The sequence below is a fragment of the Rosa chinensis genome, chromosome 5, assembly GCF_002994745.2.
Source record: "Rosa chinensis cultivar Old Blush chromosome 5, RchiOBHm-V2, whole genome shotgun sequence".
In the NCBI taxonomy this organism is placed as follows: domain Eukaryota; kingdom Viridiplantae; phylum Streptophyta; class Magnoliopsida; order Rosales; family Rosaceae; genus Rosa; species Rosa chinensis.
In genome coordinates, this window is record NC_037092.1 from 53738073 (window position 1) to 53758811 (window position 20739).

A 20739-nucleotide genomic window follows, 5' to 3' on the forward strand; every position below is an offset into this window, starting at 1 on the left:
TGAGAGTTTAGAGAATTTTTTCTCAAGGTCCGCACAATTGGAAAATATATTAAAGCGGTAGCACTCCCGCCAATTGTCCGCTATTTTTTTTTTTTTTTTTTTCGTCAGCGTTCGTCACACGTTGTGTTTTTGAGAAATGTTCAACGTATATATCCGCTTGTTGATAACTTAATTGACAACTTGTAGATAACAACACGCTAGGTAAGTTGTTGATAATCAAATTAACAATATGTAAATGACGCATATGGTGATAAATGGTTTGTTTTCAACAACGCACAAAAACACACTAGGTAGGATCACATCCAACTGATGTTAACTAAACCAGTACTACCTTGCAGTCTTCCACTAAAAGCATGTTGTTATTGTGATGTTGTGGTACACTACATTGCTTGTAGTGGTGGGTTGCATATTTGTGGACACTGAGGAAATAGCCTTTGTCATTAACTCTCCAATAGTGAGAGCCTTGCACACTTGGCAATTATTAGTTTTTTTTTTATTTCCCATGTCTGGTATGAGAAGCTTGCAATTGCAGGCATTGAAGGCATCAGAATGTTTTGTTACTTTTGAAGTTACAAGGTGATGCAGCTTATGTGATCATGAAAGAGAAACTCTCCAAGATTAATTTGAGTCGTGAAATCAAGTTGTTAACCAACAACTTTGAGCTAGTGTGAAAGTCCAAGTAAAGCCAATGCAGCTAATTTTTTGGTTCAAGACGTTGTTACAATAGGCAACCTTCATTTTGGAAAGTAGCTTGTCCTCCTTGGCTAAAACAGATTTTCTTTAATAATTTATCAATTCATGATGTTAGAAGTTTACTAATGAAATCTTTCTCTTAAAAATTGATATGGTCCTCATGCGGTATGGCTATCATAGGCACATCTATGTGTAATATAGATCTCTCTCTCTCTCTCTATCTCTGAACAGGCCAGAGATTGCACCAAAAGCATGGAAAAAGGTGTGGCTAAAGCTGGTCAGGTAGATAAAAATTGTAGTCAAAGTACTTTCTGTAGTGTTATCGGGATTTCATCGGATGGTGATAGGTCATCTGGCTTTGGATATGTTGATATGGTATATTTCGTACCTTTCCTATTATCCAGATAATCAAAGAATCTGACTAGATACTGCCACTCTTCTATTCACTTAATTATTCTTTCTAGATATTATGTTTGGTGTTGATTTTGAACTTAATCGATCATGGGCAATAGTGGTATCTACACTTCGGCTTGAATATATACGTGTATATGATAGGAATAATGCAGTTATTTGCTAGATGTTTGTTTGGAAGCAATTCATGTAAAAATATATTATTCATAAAGTATAATCATAATAATGATGACATTAGTTGAAGTGAGCAGTGACTGCTCTTCTTTTCCCTCTTGAATTCATAAGATTTGGGAATGTTTTTGTTTCAGATTTTGATTGATATGATGTAGTGCCCCAGAAATTAGTTATTATTTTTCGAGGATTTTCCAGAATCTAATTTATGATTATTTGACGGTTTCGTGGTTCGTGGAAGGAGTGGAAGTGTTTCGGACGAATTTTTATTTGAAAAGCATGGTTTTAGGGGAGGGGGGGGGGGGGGGGGGGTCAAGGTTGACTTTTGATACGTTGAGATTCTCCGAAAACTTCATTCAAGAAAGTTGTAGAGCGCGTCGATACGAGTTCGTGAACATGTGGAACGCGAAAATCAGAGTTCGTATGAGAACGTTATGAGCATTTGAAGTTTTGGAAAAGTTCTATAAATATAAGTTTCCATTTTCGGAAACTTACTATTTTCATTTTCACATTTCCATTTCCGGAAACTCTGAAATCCTCCGTTCTCTCTCTTGTTTTTTGACTGACCCGACCCGGCTTTTCCGGCGAGCTTTGGCCGTGAAACTTGGCCTGCTTGTTCGCCTTCTTGTTCCGCTCCTCCCTGTGGTGGCCTCTAATGGCGATTCTCCTCCACGGCGGTGCTGCAAGGAGACACAGATTGAGGTATTCGGACTCGACCTGAAATCCTAGCTTCGGCGACGTCATGGCTTCAAGTTTTCTTGGTTGAGTTCATAGGAGCCTCCTTGATCGATCTGTGGTGTTTGTTTGGATCGATTCACGTCAGAATATGATCAACTCAAGGTAAACAGTTCACGGCGGCTTGTGGCGGCAATAGGCGGCAATCTAGGCTGTGTTGGCTTGAACCCCAGATATTAAAGTTAATCTATTTGGTGTTCTTGACATTTTGGATGGTTGGATTAATCTAGTTTTGAGTTTTGGGCAGTGGTGGTTGCACCACCAACTGTGGAGGCGTTGTGGCAGCCTTCCGGCCATATAATGGATAGTTTTTGGTTTTATATATCATGTACTCACCGATACGAGCATTTCGATATATAATACGTAATTTTTGGAGATCGTATGAATATGTTGTGATTTTTACGGTTTCGGACAGTTCGATGATTCGATCTGTGAGGATTTGAGCGTCCGATCGACTTGTGATTTTGACATATCGATCGTAGAAGTATTTCGGAGACATTGGGTGGTCTCAGATGTGGTCTCGCCTCGATTGGTGTCACTTTAGGGATTTTAGTTCAAAACAAAGGTTTCGGACTTAAATCGTTTGTGAATTGTTACTAAGTCGAGACCTTATGTGTTTAGGTACTTGACAGGCTTGTGTTGAGCGGATTGCGGCGATTTGTGCTTGTCTTGGTTAGCCTGTGAAGACGCAGCGGGATTCTGAGATGAGTAAATCTCACGATATTTGTTATGAGCATAATTACCATATTGTCTCGGAGTTATTAGATTAACTATGACTATAGTTGGTAATAGTGGCATTCCTAAGTGGATGACTACGTGTGTATTTATATTATATATATATATATATATTTACGTGAAATATATATGTATTGGTGGCTTCGTTGTGATGTGAACAATAATTGAAATGAGTTCATTATTGCTCGAGAATTGTGAAATTGTGTATTGAGTTGTGATTGTAGAATTTCATGTGTTGAGATACCATGAGTCTAGTATGACCTTCTTAAGAGAGATTTAAGATATGGTAGCTTGTGTAGGAATATCTGTGTGATGAATCGATGATATCAATATGATGAATCTTTGTGATGATTGTCATGTAAAGCTTGTGTAGAAAATATCTGTGTGATGAATTGATGACATCAGTATGATGAATCTTTGTGATTATTGTCATGTAAAGCTTGTGTAGGAATATCTGTGTAATGAATCGATGACATCAGTATGATGAATCTTTGTGATGATTGCTATCTGTGTGATGCTCTGTTGGATGATTTCTATATGTGTGATGACAGGTGAAATCTGTGTGATGAGTTGGACAATTGCTATCTGTGTGACGACCGGTGATATCTGTGTGATGCTCTGTTGGATGATTGCTATATGTGTGATGACTGGTGAAATCTGTGTGATGAGTTGGACTATTGCTATCTATGTGATGACCGGTGATATTTGTGTGATGATCAGTTGGATGATTGTTATCTGTGTGATGACCGGTGAAATCTGTGTGATGATCAGTGTGATGACTGCTGGGTAGCGAAGTTGAATTGTTATTAAGTTAACAAAGATCGAGAGAACTGCTGTGATGGTAGGAGCTACCTACGGATGTCAGAGTGTGGGGTTATGATGATTGCTATGACTTGAATTGCTTGTCTTAATGTGACCTCCTGAACTAAAACTGTACGCAGGGGTACTATGAATTGTTTTGCTTGGTTTGAATTATGATTGCCTTGTTTTCTTCTTGATTTCGTTAATTGATCTTAAAAGCTATAGTGGTGACGATTGTGCTCTGTGTGAGGATTGGAAGGTGATTCATTGTTTTCACATTTGTTGTCATGTTGATGACAAAGGGTTCCGGTGGGAAGGAAATGAGTGTGATCTTTGTGACTCGCCGTTGTGCGTCAAAGGATTTCCAAACATTACTTGAGGAGGTTTTGTTTGACTGGATTTTTTGTGGCCTTCTCAACTTCTTTTGCAGTAAAGATTTTTAATGTCTCTCCATACAGACTCCATGACTAGCAAGTTGTTTTTGTAACAAGAAGCCACCGTTTTATTTAAAATACCTTTCTTTGAGTTTAATGAAGTGCCTTTTCTTTACTCCCCAATACGCCCATGAAATTCCAGTAAAAAGAAACGAGAAGCCTACACTTATACCTGCACATAATTGCAAAATGTTTAGGTGTGAGCTTGGAACCAAAAGTAGCTCAACGAATATATATTTTGGTGCACAACTTTTCAAAAAATGTTATAGGTATGCTTTTAGGCTATGATCATATATGTATGGGCCATGTTTATATTCAACTATGTTAGCAGGAGAGTGATTCTTGATTGAATGCTAGGATTTTCTTTGATGCAGTTGTGCTCATTCGTGCCATCATATATGTATGCTCCATGTTTATATTCAACTATGTTAGCAGGAGAGTGATTCTTGATTGAATGCTAGGATTTTCTTTGATGCAGTTGTGCTCATTCGTGCCATCATTTTGGTACCCTTCAGGACATAGACAAGAGTAGTTTCCTGGAGGTGAATTTACACACACTCCAATACTGCAGGGGTTTGAAGCCTTGCATTCATCACTATCTGTAAATGAAGGAAGGGAAAGCCATGCATATATATCACATAAATCAGGTTAAACACAAGTTCTAGGTTCTATCTCCTGCTGCAACAAAAATGTAAACATATAAAATACGTATCTACAGAAGCGATCTCTGTATATATAGAACATTCACCTTGGCAACCATCTGGGAGGTATGGGTTCCCTTCGTAGCCTGGTAAACATTGGCAAATGTAACCTGACACGTCATTACTGATAGTCCGGTTGATACACTTGGCATTTGTGGCCTTGCACGAATATTTTTGGCTCTTTACATCACACTAGTCATTGTAGTTAATTTTGATCACCGATTTTGAGAACGGGTAACCGAACATAAAAGAAGAACGGAACATTAACAAAAAACACAAAACGATTCAGACCAGAAATCCAATACCTTGCAACCGGTCTATTGTCGCCGAGATCTCCTTCCCTCTCTTTTATCCCTCTTTTCTTTCTTCTCTCTTCTTTCGCTTATTCTGATCTTGATGTATGAATCTAATTCCAAACCCGATCGTTATACACTTATACCTATCCAACACTGAGAAAACCAAGGACAAAAACGGCTTTTCCACCACTTGATATTCTCCTCGAACAGTGAGGACAAACACGGGTTTTCCGCTTCTTAGCAATAGTGTAACAGTATTATTCACCCTTTATATATAGAATAATATTCACATGGCTCATCCCCAGTTGCCCAATTAACAACGGCTGGAAGTTGGCTTGTTTTATTCAGTGAATCAAAACTTGTGTTCGCGGAGAATGTGAACATGGCTAGTATTAATGTCTACTTCTTCCGCTCTATGATAATATAGTAACGCATATGGCCGGCCAATATCTGCACTAATGTGGAATAACCGAATAACTAAGAAGTGTTGGTTCAATTTTTTTTTTTTTTTGGAGAGTGCATGCCTCCATATTCTAGCTCCATACATCGCTACATCTTTCCTTGTAGGCCTTTGGTCCCCTTTTTAAACTTGGACATCTTTCCTAGTACAAATCGGGACTTTTTCGAGATTTTTTGTGCTGTCACTTGAAACAGTTAAATACTATTATCTACAAATTGTGAGATTATGACTTGAGAAAATTTCAAGATTAGCACTTTGGAGGTGACATGTCCGGGGGTATTCGAGACATGTTAAAATGTGTCAAATCTTGTCAACACCATTTTTTCTTGAAATTCTCCTCAACCATAATCTTATCATTGAGAAAAAATAATTTTTACGAGCTGCTCTAAGAAATGGATCGATCCTTCAAGATATTTTGGGCCGCGCAGGCAAGAGTTGTGCTTGGAAAAGGAAAATATCTTTTCCCCCCAAAAAAAAGCGGGAGACCATCAACGGTCCACCAACCCGATTAAACCCTCCACATTCTTCTCCAGTCCCCCGTCTTCGGTAGCCGCCAATCTCTTCAGAAACAGGTTCGATTTGTCTACTTTCGCTCTGTATTACCACTTTGGTTTCCCTTCTCTGTATATCATTCTACTTCATTTCTCTGCTTACAATTGAAAATTTTCCTGAAGACAATCGTTTGTACTATCAAGTTGGTGAACATTGATTCAATGCTTACAGTTCAACTTCAGTTGAATTCGAAGGTGGACATGTTTGTTCAATTCAATCTCATGAAGTTGAATTCTTATTTACTTTTGAGTAGGTGTTAAAAACTTTGAGTAGCATTATTTGAGTAGCTTCTTTGGTTATATATCATTTCATCCATTCTAAATGTGCTCCCTTTATGTTTTGGAGTTTTTCAACTATTGTTGATTCTCTAAACAAGGATTACCTTTTGAAATTTGCAGGCTCGAAGAGCTGCCAGTCATGTTGTTTGAAATTTACAAAGGCCACAACTTTACTTGTGTCTTTTGCCTCAAATAGGTGTTCCCAATTCGACTGGCAACTACTTGATATCTGTAAGTCCTTCACTATCACTAGAATTATGAACTACGATAGAGTTCATTATTTCATGAGAATTCCTCCTTGTTATGAAAGTCTATATCTTTATGTTTGGACATATTTAAAATTTAATTATAATTTCCTTCCCAGAATCAAAACAGTTCTGCCTTCTTGCTTTTGCATAAAGACAAATAGTCATATAACTTACTGAGGCAGAACAAAGTAACCTGTACAAATAGTTCCATCAATTCTTTGCTTGTGTTGATGTCTACTTATTCAACTTCATTATAATGGGATGCTAAACTGTTCAATGTCTGCACTTGTGTGGAATGGGGATCGAGTGTTGGGTATATTCTTTTGGAGAGTGCATGCTTAAAAATCCATAAATTATGGAGAAGACCAGGTTAACCTTGTGTATATACACATACACAGAGAGCTCTCTAGAGTCTAGACTACTGAATTTCTAATCGATCTGTATGCTGTGCTGGGTCGTCCTTTCTATACCAGAGTACTAGTCATTAGTGTCCCGAGTTGTTAGATATATAGTTATTTAACTAAGATTTAGTCCATTCCAAGCTTAATTTGAAAAAATAATTCATATAGTCATGTTTTTCTACTTCTTCTTCTTCTTCTTCTTGTCCATCACCACCAGAGGTCTAGACAAGCCAAGCTAGAATAATTAAGGCATATACGTCTCAATTGTTGTAAATATTAAAGTGGCTATTCATGTAATAGCAATTAGTGTTGCGTGATATACGCCAATTAAGATTGATTGGTGATTAACAGAATATAATTAGCGATTGATTGATTGTAATCAGACGAGTGATTGATGTAATCGTTAAATAGTTACCTTTTGTAAACCTGAGGTACTCCTATATAAACCTCATTGTGAGATGAATAGAATGACTCCATTTCTCATACTTCATTCTTGGTGTCTAAACTCTCCCTCTCTCAAATTCTTTTACTATCGTTTTACAACACGTTATCAGCACGAAGCTCCAACCCAAGCGCTAGCCAGAGAAAAAAAAAAACCCTCCCTGCTGCAACCTGTTTGCACGCCCCGAAACCTCTTGATCGGGACCTCAGATCAAAATCTTTCCTTCATCAAAGTTGTTCATCTCTTCCTCTTCTATCTGCCCTCCAAATTTCAGCCTTATTGGAGTAGTTTTGAGACCTGTACACCATTCGAAGTGGGAGCTGTCCAGAAGAGACGAATAGCTCTTGGATTGGCTGAGAAGACAACCTTCTCAGTTCTGCACATATAAACTGAAGATTCATCCGCTCTTCATCAAGTAATGTTTTCCAAATTCTAATTTTAATTCATGTTTTCAAACTTGATTATATGAACAATCACCATGATGCATGAACCCCTAAATTTACTTTATTAATTAATTTGGTTGATACATATATATCTGTCATATATATTTGTTCATGTTTTTGGATTTGATTGACATATACCATGACACAGTGACATGTAGGATTCCTATTTAATATTACTATAATGCTAGAAGCGTTTATTCAAATCATTGCCATAATAATGTGCATCATTTCCTATTAATGCCATATATTATGCTCATCACCATAATGATTTCATTATTGACTTTATGATATTTATTTACTTCATTACAATTTCTTAATGCTGTACATTAAGTTTATTGCCATAATGATTATGTAATATTTATGGGGTTAATGAAGCGTTAATGCCAGAAGCATTTAAGAAAAAAGAAGAAGACAAGTTAATGGTGAATATTAAATGAGGCTGAGTCAGAAGCTCAAATCAAGCCCAAAGTCACAACAACAAATCCGAGCCAAAAACTCAAGTCCAAGTTGCAAGACCAGAACAGAAGCTCATCACATGTTGCCATGACAAAAGTTATGAATCTTCTCAAACTAGGCTCATCTAGGGCTGGGCATTTAAACCCGAAAACCCGCAAACCCGGACCGGCCTGTCAAAGCCCGACCCGTATGGGCCGGGCCCAATTATTTTTTTCATCGAAATGGGTTGGGCCGGGCCTTGACTTTCAGCTAAACGGTTCGGGCCGGGCCTTGTGTTTGAAAACAGAAAAAGCCCGTCAGGCCCGTATTAGACATCAAAAGACAGATGGCCATGTTTTATTGGTCCTAATATAGAGAGTAAAATCCTTATCATAGGATTGAACACACAAGATTCTTCTCCAAAACCTAAACCTAATCTTCAGCCTCCATTGAGTCCATTCTAATCTACCCGATCTGAAATGCACAAGAGGCGCCTCTCCTCCTCCAAAGTCGAAACTGAGCTTTCTCCTCCGCCCTAGCTGTGAGGCCGAGCCGCCGAGACACCAAACTGGCTCCGATCGAGACGCCGCCCAGGATCGACACCGATCCTTCTCTTTCTCTTCACTTTACCTGACTAGATCGACGCACAGAGCCTCCATCTTTCTCCTTCATAGATCGACGCACCGAGCCACTGAGTGATCTCCGACGCCGTCTAGCCCAGCTCTGTTCCTCTCTCTCTCTCTCTCTCTTCACTTCACCTGCACGAACAAACCGATCCGCAAGGTTTCTCTCTCTTTCTCTCTCTCACCATATGTGATTTGATTTCCTCTTCATTACTAAATGTGATTTTTGAATTTCCAAAACTGCAGTACACTTGGATTAAGCACAGAGTGCTCTCCAGTCTCGCATCCTCCTGCTGCTGTAGTCTGCGATTTAGGTACTCCTCGAGCTTTTCGCCAAAACTGCAGTATACTATTGATGATTTTTGAAGAATGATTTTTAATGATGAATAGAACATATTGATGGTAAAAAAAATTCATCAGATGCTTCTTATGAAGAAACATGGTAAAAAGACAAGTGAGAAAGTAAACAGAAATTTCAAGGGGAAATCATGCACTAAAGCACTACAGTAGACTAATGCTTATTCCTGGGTTTTAGGCATGAGTCATGACAATGGGTTCGTCCTAGTGGCTTCTCTTGTTTTGTATTGTTCTTTGTTTTTACTTTCTGTTTCCAGTTGTATTTTCCACCTTTTGGGTGTCTTTAATTGAAGTATCTTTGACCAAAACAACAACAACAACACTACAATAGACAAATCTGAGTACCAATAGGGAAGCCATTTGTTATTGATGTTTCCATTTGTCTAGTATCTCGTTTGATTTGAGGAAAGAGTTTTGTTTATTGTGGTACACCCTACGTAATTATTTGATTTGAGTTTCTGTTTTTAGTATCTTGAAGGTTAATCCTTCTGATTTGAGGAAAGAGTTTCTGTTTATTGTGGTACACCCTACGTAATTATTTGATTTCATAGGTTAATCATATGTGCTGTGAAGATGGGGACAACTACTAAGTTGGTGAACTACATTGTTGGTGAACTGCTGGATTGAAGACTGGAAGAATGGCTACTAACTACTAAGTTGCTGTATTTGAATTAGGACTTTCTAATTTCTATTTCATTGCATATTTGTACTTGAATTTGGACTTCATATTTAAATTTGGACACTTTGTATTTCAATTGTAGCTTTAATTGTTCTTGAAGAGTACTTGAATTTGGATATTATGTATTCTGGATATTCGAATTTGCAGCTTGAACTTTGGATTTTGATAGTGTTTTAATTCAAATTTTCACTAGGTTGATCTGAATGATATAGATATAGAATTGGTAAAATACAGGTTTTTGGGCCCGAAAGCCCGCAAGCCCGGCCCGAAATGAAACGGGCCGGGCCCGGGCCGGTCTCGGGCCCAGTGAAATTATTGTTGGACCCGGCCCGTGCCCAACCCTAGGCTCATCCAGTTGGATGCGATGTCTAGGAAAGGTTCAGATGAGGCCGTGTACTTAAGCGAGCCTCGCTCCACCTAAACCTCATCTTTCCTTACCTGGTCGTATTCAATTGGAGTTACCGAAAAGGTTAAGTAATAACTTTTCATTCCTTGGCAGACTAGCCTGAGCCCAGCAGGCCCACTCTCCCTCAACAAGACCTAGCAGCCCAGCAGGTCTCACACACCATTTGACTTACGCATGAAAGCCCGGGTCACAAGCCCGTAGACTAAGCCCGATAGGCTTCACTATCAAACACACTCCTTCTTTGGTCCAGCAGAATCAAAATAAAAGGAAAAATGATTTCATATTGTAAATAGATTCACCATATTTAATATGTGTAATTAATTGCCAGAAGCATTTATTCACATAATTGTGCGATAATTAATCTGTTAAATTAGTAGCATGCAATTAATATCTCAATTGATTTGTGATTTTTATTTATCCAAATTTGTGAGATTATTTCAATTTGCTCAATTCAATATTATTGTGTTACTTGTCTAAATTTTCGCACTAGAATATATGTGTAGAAAATGCAGGTACCTAATGAACTAGAAGTTCTAAATGAACCCGTAGTTCATATATAAATCGAACTTGTAGTTTCGATAATGCCATTTAAGAAACTTGAAGTTTCCTTTCATAAATTCACAACACATGATAAAACCAGTAGATTTTACATGTCTAATCCGATTTTTCATACCATGTTATAGAACCTGAAGTTCTCATTACTTGCTTATGGACGATATTACCCAAAGCACTAATATTATTTGTTCCTTTCCTATAAGAAATGTCAAATCTCAACATGTTTGACTTTGTTGCTTTGGAGGTTTCCGGAAGAAACTATCTAAAGTGGACTCAAGATGTGAAAATTCATCTGACTACAAAGAAGATGAGATCAACAATCGATACACATGATCACAATGTCGTCACTAAGGCTTTTAAGGCGAGTGCCATAATGTTCATAAAGAAACATATGAAGAAAGCACTCCAAGTTGAGTATCCGATGAAGAGGATCCACAAACTCTTTGGGTCGCTCTGGAAGAGTACTTTAACCACCAAATGACCATTTTCTTGCCTGAAGCAAGACATGATTAGCAAGATATTGAACAAGCCCATCTGTCCAAAAGAATACAAGGAGAGTCACTTTATTAATTCTCATAATTGATCACTATCTTGTTGCTCACTGAAATGAACAACAACCTCCTGTTGAGGAATGATCAAGCCAAGCCCATCGGTACCTGAGCAGCACTTTTGCTTGAAGAAATTGATATTGCTCATCGCAAACCTAATCTCGAAAGGAGAGATTGTGACCGTGGAAAGGACAAAGAGTCTGATCTGTAAAGAGAGGTGGGCCCATAAATGGCCCATATAACCGGCCCAAAACATGGCCCCATGTTATAGTGCCCCTGCCTAACAAGCCAAAGTGGAAAGGAACACTCGTTCAGCCCGCCGCCACCAAAATCAGCATGATCTTTGTTATCGATGTGGACGAATTAACTGCTGGTCCCGCACCTGCTGTGCGATAGCTGAAGCAGTAGATGAGTATTACGCCAGTCGCGGAACTCGAAATACCAACTTTATTGAAGGGTAATTTTCTATCGATTCCACACTAGAGATTATGGATTTTCAAGCAGTTACTGAACATACCGTGGATTAGAACTCGAAGACATGGGTATAATTGGTCCCTAGTGTCATATCTATTTCATCTTAATGAATGAAACATCTTCGGATTATTTTTGGTGATTTATGTTTTCAATCATTTTGGATTATGAAAATGTGGTTATGTTCGAATGTATTTAATTCAATAAACTTGTTTATACATGTGATCCATTGAATTAAATAAATGAATAGAATATTCTGTGGGGAAGTTTGTTGTCTGGTTAAAAATGCTATTACACACACCATACTCCCAGATCGGAGATGTTTTTCAAACTTATTGTCTATTCATATCTCTGTGACAACCGTATCAGGCCAAACCAACCTGATAGAGGGTTATGGCAAAACCCACAATACGTTGTCCAATGGTACTGAACCTACCATTAATGAGGCCTTATAATCTCCACGTTCCAGAAGAATGTTATTGAGTGTTAAGGATATTCGAACTAACAGTTACCACGTTGAAACCACTGAGAAAAATGAGTGGAATATCTTTGCATAACCTCTGAGTGTGCGGCCAGAAGCGTACATTGGAGAAATTGAAATCTGTTAGCTAGAAGCTAACTAATTCAAGCAACTACTTGCTATGGCATGACCTTTTGAGACACCTAGGTCAAAGTATGATGCATCATATCCTCAATTCATCGCAGGTGCACCCCTTCTGAATAAGGGTCTTGTATATAATGACACGCTATGCCATACTAGACCATCATATGCAAAGACTAGTACATACACCACCATTTTTCTGCACAGAATGCAAGGGAAATTTGTGGACATATCCAACCACCATGTGGACTAGTTAAATATTAATAGTTTTGGTTGATGTATCGACAAAGTGATCACATGTTACACTATTATCCACAAGAAAACGCTGCTTTTTGCTAAACTCTCGCCCAGATCATGAAATTGAGGGCTCACCACTAGGATTATCCCATAAAGTCCATAAGACTTGATAATACCAGAGAGTTTACATCGAAACCTTTCAATGATTATTGCATATCCCTTAGTATTGATGCTGAACATATAGTTCCCTATGTTCACACCCAAGATGGTCTTGCAAATAGAATCTTGGTAATGCGCACCAAGCTCCTAGTTTTTGCGTGGGGCTATGCAATCTTGCATGCAGCTATGTTGGTCCCGTTGAGGCCCACTGCTACCAACCTTACTCCGCGTTACAGCTGGTGACTAGGTACGAACCTGATGTTTCGCACTTACACGCATTTGGGTATGTAGTCCTCGTGCCAATTGTGCCGTCACAACGTACAAACTTGGGTCCTCAACAAAGGATGGGCATACATGTCGATTATGAATCCCATCCATTATGTGCTCTTTCGAGCCCTTGACAGGCGATCTCTTTACCGCTAGATTTGCGGATTGTCACTTTGATGAGATAGTCTTCCCGCTGTTAGGGGGAGATAAGAACGTTACCGTTCCTGATGAACGAGGTGAATTGACGTGGAATGTCCCCACTATGTCTCATCTTGATCCCTGAACCGCACAATGTGATAATGAAGTGCGGAGAATTCTAGATCTACAGATTGTAGCCCAAAATATGCCAGACACTTTCTCTGATCTAGCTAAAGTGACGAGATCATATATACCTGCTGCAAATGTGCCTGCAAGGATAGACGTCCCTGTAGGATGTGTCGTCCCAGATGGACGAGGTACGACCATGGCGGCTAACCAGTCATATGTCCCTGCCCTGAAGTGAGGTGAACTATTAGGTTCGAAGGATTCTTTTCCTAGAAGAGAGTAAACTTGGCACAAACGAATCCTCTTGACATCGCAATCTCAAAACCGATCCATCTCATGAGATTAATCCGGATTATGGGTCTGTCCTAGAAGAGACGATGTTGGGGGACGCTCCAACATTTGAACCCACTCCCGAGAATAGAGAAATCTCGGTAAATTTAGTGAGATTTGGAATCGGATTGAGATTATCATCGATGATATATTAGTATTTGCGGTGGCCACCGAAACTATAATATGCGATGACCTCGAACCTTGCTTTGTTGATCAATATCAATGAAGAGACGACTGGCTAAAAAGGGAAATAAGCAATCCAGGTCGAATTAGATTCCTTGATAAAGAGAAAGGTGTTTGGACCTGTTGTTCCTACACCTCCCCATGTTAAACCCGTAGAATTTAAATGGGTATTTGTAAGGAAGCGTAATGAGAAAAAACGAGATTGTGATACACAAGGCTCATCTAGTGGCGCAAGAATTTTCTCAACGCCCTGTGATTGATTACGAGGAGGCCTATTCTCCCGTAATGGACGTCATAACGTTCCGCTACCTTATCAGTTTGGTAGTTTCCGAAAAACTGAATATGCAGCTTATGAATGTGGTCGTAACTTATCTCTATGGGGATCACGATACAGAGATATACATAAAAGTTCTTGAAGGACTTAATATACCCGATGCAAATAGTTCTAGACCACGGAACACACTCTCCATTAGTTTTGAGGCGTTCACTTTATGGATTGAAACAATCTAGACGGATGTGGTATAACCATCTAAGTGAATATTTGATCGGGATGGGATATGTGAATAATAAACTATGCCCATGAGTGTTTATTAAGGAAACAAGTTCCTAGTTTGGAATTGTGGCGGTCTATGTCAATGACATGAATTTGATTGATACTCCTAAAGAGATCAAGGAAACCGCAAAGCACCTGAAGTTGGAATTTGAGATGAAAGGCCTTGGGAGAATAAATTATTGTCTCGACCTGGAGCCCGAGCACAGTGCAGATGAAATTTTGGTCCATCAACCAAATTACATCCAGAAGATGTTAAGATGCTTTAATGAGGATAAAAGCAAGCACACCCATAGTCATCTGAAGTCCAGAGAGAATCGTATCGTCTTGCAGATGATAACGAAGAGATATTGGTGCCAGAAGTTCCATATCTAAGTGCAATAGACGCATTATTGCACTTGGCTTAATGCCCTAGACAGGACATCTCATTCGATGTGAACTTGTTAGCTAGATATAGCTCTGCGCCAACACGCTGCCACTGGAATGACATAAAAGACATTTTTCGCTACCTTAGAGGTACGGCTGATATGGGCTTATTCTATCCCTATGCATCAAGGAATGGATCAAACCCCCTTGATCCTCAGAATGATGCTCGCCTTGTTGGATATGCTGATATAGACTATCTATCAGACCCTCACAAGGCACGTTCCCAAACTGGTTATGTCTTTATCATTGGGAATACTGCAATTTCTTGGAGGTCTACGAAATAGACACTTGTTGCTACCTCTTCGAATCATGCTGAGATACTAACTCTTCACGAAACAGTATGTGAATGTACATGGCTAAAAGCAGTTACAAAGCATGTTCGAAGCACATGTGGACTGCATTCCACCACTGATGAACCAACCATTATCTACGAGGATAATGCTGCTTACATAGAGCAGATAAAGACAAGTTTCATCAAAGGAGACAACACCAAATATATTGTACAGAAGTTCTCCTTCAATTAGCAACAACAGGAGCATCAGAAGATTGAAGTTAAGCAGATTTGATTTGAAGACAATCGTGTAGACCTCTTCACCAAGTCACTACCAAAGTCTACATTCCAGAAGCATGTCCAAGGTATTGGTCTACGTAAACTATCTGAATTACCTAACATGTAATTTTCAGGGGGAGTCAAAATCAGGGGGAGTATCCTAAAGCATACTCGTTTGACCACGTGTACTCTTTTTGTCCTTCGTCCAGGGTTATTTTGTCCCACTGGGTTTTGTTATCTGGCAAGGTTTTAACGAGGCACATCTTTAGCATGGTCACCCCAATTATAGTACATCCTGAAGATGCTTTGATTCGACATATATATGCATTTGCTCATCTTTTCCCTTCGACCACGGGTTTCTCCTACTGGGTTTACCGGGCAAGGTTTTGGTGTAGCAACTCTAATGCATCCCTCTCGTAGACATATATACTACCTACTTATGGTGCTGATAAGAAGACTCCACCTATCTCTGAAGCTGTGATATTGCTACTCCACACTCAAGCGCATTGTGCTCTTTTTCTCCTTCGACTAAGGTTGTTTTTTCCCACAGGATTTTTATTACTTGGCAAGGTTTTTGACGAGGCAACTTAGAAGCGCATAGCAGGGGCAACACTATTGACATGGAATATCCAAGGGGGAGTGTTGTAAATATTAATGTGGCTATTCATGTAATAGCAATTAGTGTTGCGTGATATACTCCAATTAAGATTGATTGGTGATTAACAGAATATAATTAGCGATTGATTGATTGTAATCAGACGAGTGATTGATGTAATCGTTAAATAGTTACCTTTTGTAAACCTGAGGTACTCCTATATAAACCTCATTGTGAGATGAATAGAATGACTCCATTTCTCATACTTCATTCTTGGTGTCTAAACTCTCCCTCTCTCAAATTCTTTTACTATCGTTTTACAATATCAATTTTATTAAACTTTGAACTCTATTCATCCCTCTGTATTTTAATTTCCACCTGGAGGTATGCTACTATAGTGATTAATTTTGCATTTGCAATTTGAAAATCTGTAGTTCACTATGAGAAGTCAAACTATTGCATCCAAAGCTCTGCGTATTTTGGTAGAAGCCTAGAATGTGACTGAAAAACATAAAGCAACCGAAGGCCTAACAATTGACCAAATTTTTCACTGTCCCAACAAAATATCAATACCAAACCCCTAAACACACTTCTACTGCAGAAATGATCTCAGCATGGCCTAAAAGGCCTATTGGCCATGCCTTTGAAGACCGATAAATATTGTTTCAGCATACTGGTATCTAGCTAGAATTTCATTAAAACACTGCATCAATGTTAACGAGTCAAATGACTATCGCCCATCAGCATATGAAGACATTGACATGTCTATTTGCATGCTAGACCCAGTGGCAGTACCAGGACCACCACCACCATCAATATTCACAAAGTAATCCTTGGAAGTATTAGGTGATCCGAGCAAGTGCTCTGTCTCTTCTGGAAAGTAATGATCTGCAGAACCCCATGGATGCTTTGTCATGATCATTCCTCCTAGCTCCATGGCTACTTCTCTCATGGTAGGCCTTTCCTCCCCTTTTACCCTCAAACATCTTCTTGCAAGTTTGGCCACATATTTCACCATCTCAATATTTCCTTCATTCACTATCTCATCATCAAGCACTTGATTTAAGCAATCTGTTTCCATGGAAGCAACAAAGATGCTTGCTAAGAATTTATCTTTAGAAACTGCCACTTTGCTTGTTAAAAGCTCAGCCAAGAGAACCCCAAAGCTGTAAACGTCACTCTTTTCTGTTAGTTGGTTTGAATGCAGATATTCAGGGTCCAGGTATCCTATTGTCCCGAGCACTACAGTTTGTATTCCAGCTTCACCTGAAGAAACCAATCGTGAAGCTCCAAAGTCTGACACTTTTGCCGTATACTTATTATCTAACAGAATATTCGCTGCTTTGACATCTCGATGTATGATTGGCGTGGAAATTGAGGAGTGTAAATGGGCTAGTGCTCCTGCTGCTTCAGCTGCTATCTTCATTCGTAATTCAAATGCGAGTGATGATCTTTTCTTATGAATGTGCTCATGAAGAGTGCCATGGCTGATGAACTCGTATACAAGTATAGGCACTTCTGTTTCTAAACAACAACCCAAAAGCTTCACAACATTTCTGTGGTTGATTTGAGAAAGAATGATTACCTCATTGACAAATTGCTCACTCTGACTGCCGGCACAAACTTTTGACTTCTTTATGGCAATCACTTGGTTATCTGGTAGTATACCTTTGTATACTATTCCATAGCCTCCTTTGCCAAGAACCCTACTTTCATGGTAATTGTTTGTAGCCTTCTGAAGTTCTTCTGCACTAAAAATTTTTGTTGTGTCTATAGTACCTCCATGACTGGCAAGTTGTTGTTGTAACAATAAGCCTCCATTTTCTTTGAAGTACTTTTTTTTCAGTTTGATGAATTGTCTTTTCTTATTTGCCCACCATAACCATGCAATTCCAATGAATGAAACCAAGAAGCCTACACTTACACCTGCAAATATTTGAAAATTTATATATTCAATAAATTGCTTTTGTATGTTTTATCTTATATTGTTAATTTAGAGGTACAGGATGGTTGTTTCGTTTTCTTGTTGGGAAATCCCATTGTTTATGGAGCATGTTTTTTAGGTTTTGATGCTTCTCCCCCTTAATTTGTTGTTTCTCCTTTTCTTATGCTATATCTTCTCAAAAATAAAAGTGCTTCTATTTGAGCAGAAAGGCTTCTTAATTAAACTGAGCCAGAGCCTCTTATCTATTCTCTCTCTTTTAATTTTTTTGAAGAAAAAGCTTGAGAAAGTCGGGTTAGTTTAAATTTAGAACCAAAAGTAGCTAAAGGTAAATTTGTGTCCGAGATTACTGTTTAATACAATTTTGAGTTAGAATATTAGGGCAGATAATATGGAAGTATACATACCCAATGAAACTATAAGCAGGACTTCCATCTTCGAGACTTTTTTGATGCAGATCTTGTCATTCATGCCGTCATGTTTGTATCCTTTGTGACATGAACAAGAGTAATTTCCTTGTGAATTTAAGCACTTTCCATGCTGGCAGAGGTTTGGAACCTCGCACTCATCAATATCTGAAATGGAAGATAGGAAAGGAAAAGCCATATATCACAAATCAATTAATTTGGTAAAATTCCAATGTTGCATATATATTATCTGAACGCCTGAGTATGTGTACTAACAATTAAAGATCACCTTGGCAACCATCTGGATGGTAGGGATTTCCTTCGTAACCAGGCAAGCACTGGCACAAGTAACCTATAGACCCATTGATAGGCCTGTTGACGCACTTGCTATGAGCCTTGCAAGCGAAATCCTCCCTCTTTTGAGCTTCATCACAAGGGTCATTGTCATTCCCAATAGCCCAATTAAGAACTATTGGAACCTGGTCAGTGCCATTCAGTTGTTCAAAACTCGCAGGGGAGAAATTGAACTGGCCTTGTTCCGCAATGAAGGCGTAGCTGCAGGGGTTAAACTTCCATACATCCGAATAGTTGTAGAAGCTATTCACAGTCACCCTCGTATTGTACAGCCCGCTGGGGGTGTTAGTCTGGCAACACCCAACACCGGAGCAAGAGTTCTTATCAACGCTGTCGAGGCTGTTGCATATGGACATGCATCCAGTTGAGAACTGATCACCTTCTTCCACTCGGTAGCCTCGAAGAAATGCGTAAGTGTCACAACCAACGACAATGAATCTGTTTTTGGTATCAGATATCGTATAAGGAAGATTCAGGGTGATCTCAGAGAAAAACCCGGATGTCGTATTGCCGGGGGCTTCATAGCAATCTGAAGCTATGAAGTTTAATATTCGCACCTCACCTTCATCAAGGGAAATGTTAGTAACAACGATATTGCTGTCTTTCGCAAAATATGCTGTTGGTGGTTGGGTGGTATTGCTACAATTGATAGAGAATTCTTTTCGCAGGTAACAACCCTCCTCCATGCCAAATGGGTATGGAATTGTGAGATTGCCGCACTTGTCTGGGCAGCCAGACTTGGCTAGAGCAGGAGCTGCTGTTGTCGTAGTAGTACTAGCCGCCGATAACAGCAGTAGGACTGCCACCAATGAGAGTCGCAACGCCATGTTCTGATCGACGACCCCAAATCAAGCAGGCTAGGGCCGGAGCTCGGGTTGGAATTTAGAAATTCAGGTGTACTAAAGTGATTGTAACTTAAATTGAGTGTAACTGGTTCAAGTACTCCATGCAGGTTGATTGAGGTCGTTGTCCCTTTTTATATCAATGAGTGAGTGCAATTACCATGCATCTTCCTCTGTCATAGTGTCTCTTTGGTCGTCGATTCAATAATTACGCCGCGTGATGTACCTTCAATCAATTAGTCATGGATTTAATTTCTGCTATGACTATCTATAGTAGGACAGTGCAATATGTCCTTTCAGTCATTCTTGAGTGAAAGTTAGTTAGCTAAATTGTGCTGCATTAATTTTGGTTGCCGCAAATACGGTGTTCCGTTCCCGCTTAGAAATTCAGGTGTACGTGCTAAACTGGAAGTCTGGAACTGGTTGAAGTCCTCGTTGAGGTCGTTCCTTTAATTATTTCCATGAATTAATAGCAAGCATCTCCACCAGACGAACATGCATGTTCCTGTGTCCCTACTTGGTTGTCCTGTAAATAGGTACCGGCCACCACGTACGCGCAGGGGCGGATCCAGAAACTTTTTTCAGGTAAGGCAAGTCAATGGCAGGAGGGGAAGGGAGGAAAATTAGAGAGAAGCTGCAGATTTTGGAGGCAATTGTGAAGATTTTGCCTAATTTCTACCATTTTCTTCCCTAATTCACCTTGTTTTGCCCTATTTTTGCCATTTTCACATCCCCAGCCTACACCAAATCAATGTAAAATCAAAAATCCAGTCTAGGCAAGTGCCCAACCTAGGCTCTATGTGGATCCGCCCCTGCGTACGCGTGAAGCACTTTGTTAGAAAAACCATTTCATATTTATTTTATGTGCTAGTTTATGAAATACGTTATGACATCCAACCCTGACATATCTTATTCTTCACCATGCTAGCCAGGACCAGGATATATATATGTGTGGCATGCAGATCGGTGAATTCTCCGCTCCAAATTGCCAATTTTGCCAATTTATATTATTTTTTATTTCTAATTTCTTAATTTATTGTCTCTTCCTTTTATTTATTTTTAAGAATAATATAATAAAACAGAGGAATACATAATGCAGAAAGACTAAACAAGCTACAAGATTAAGATTGACTAAACAAGCTACAACATTCATAGTT

At 39.1% G+C, this 20739-nt stretch overlaps 1 protein-coding gene across 1 annotated transcript; it reads right to left on the reverse strand.

Annotated features, from left to right (window-relative positions):
* Nucleotides 1-16571: 16571 nt before the first annotated feature.
* On the reverse strand, nt 16572-19649 carry LOC112166836 (wall-associated receptor kinase 2). The gene is made up of 3 exons (XM_024303761.2): nt 18676-19649; nt 18387-18554; nt 16572-17963 (listed from the first exon to the last, which is right to left on the reverse strand). The coding sequence occupies exons 1-3, from the start codon at nt 19565-19567 to the stop codon at nt 16768-16770; spliced, it is 2256 nt and encodes a 751-aa protein (XP_024159529.1). The 5' UTR covers nt 19568-19649; the 3' UTR covers nt 16572-16767.
* Nucleotides 19650-20739: the final 1090 nt, after the last annotated feature.

What these genes read in the sequence shown, in the direction of transcription:
- LOC112166836 (XM_024303761.2), bottom strand. Translation starts at nt 19,567, where the DNA reads ATGGCGTTGCGACTCTCATTGGTGGCAGTCCTACTGCTGTTATCGGCG. An exon ending in CCATCCAGATGGTTGCCAAG is followed by an intron (nt 18,555 to 18,675) that starts GTGATCTTTAAT and finishes CTTCCATTTCAG; the next exon opens with ATATTGATGAGTGCGAGGTT. An exon ending in CCTGCTTATAGTTTCATTGG is followed by an intron (nt 17,964 to 18,386) that starts GTATGTATACTT and finishes AAATATTTGCAG; the next exon opens with GTGTAAGTGTAGGCTTCTTG.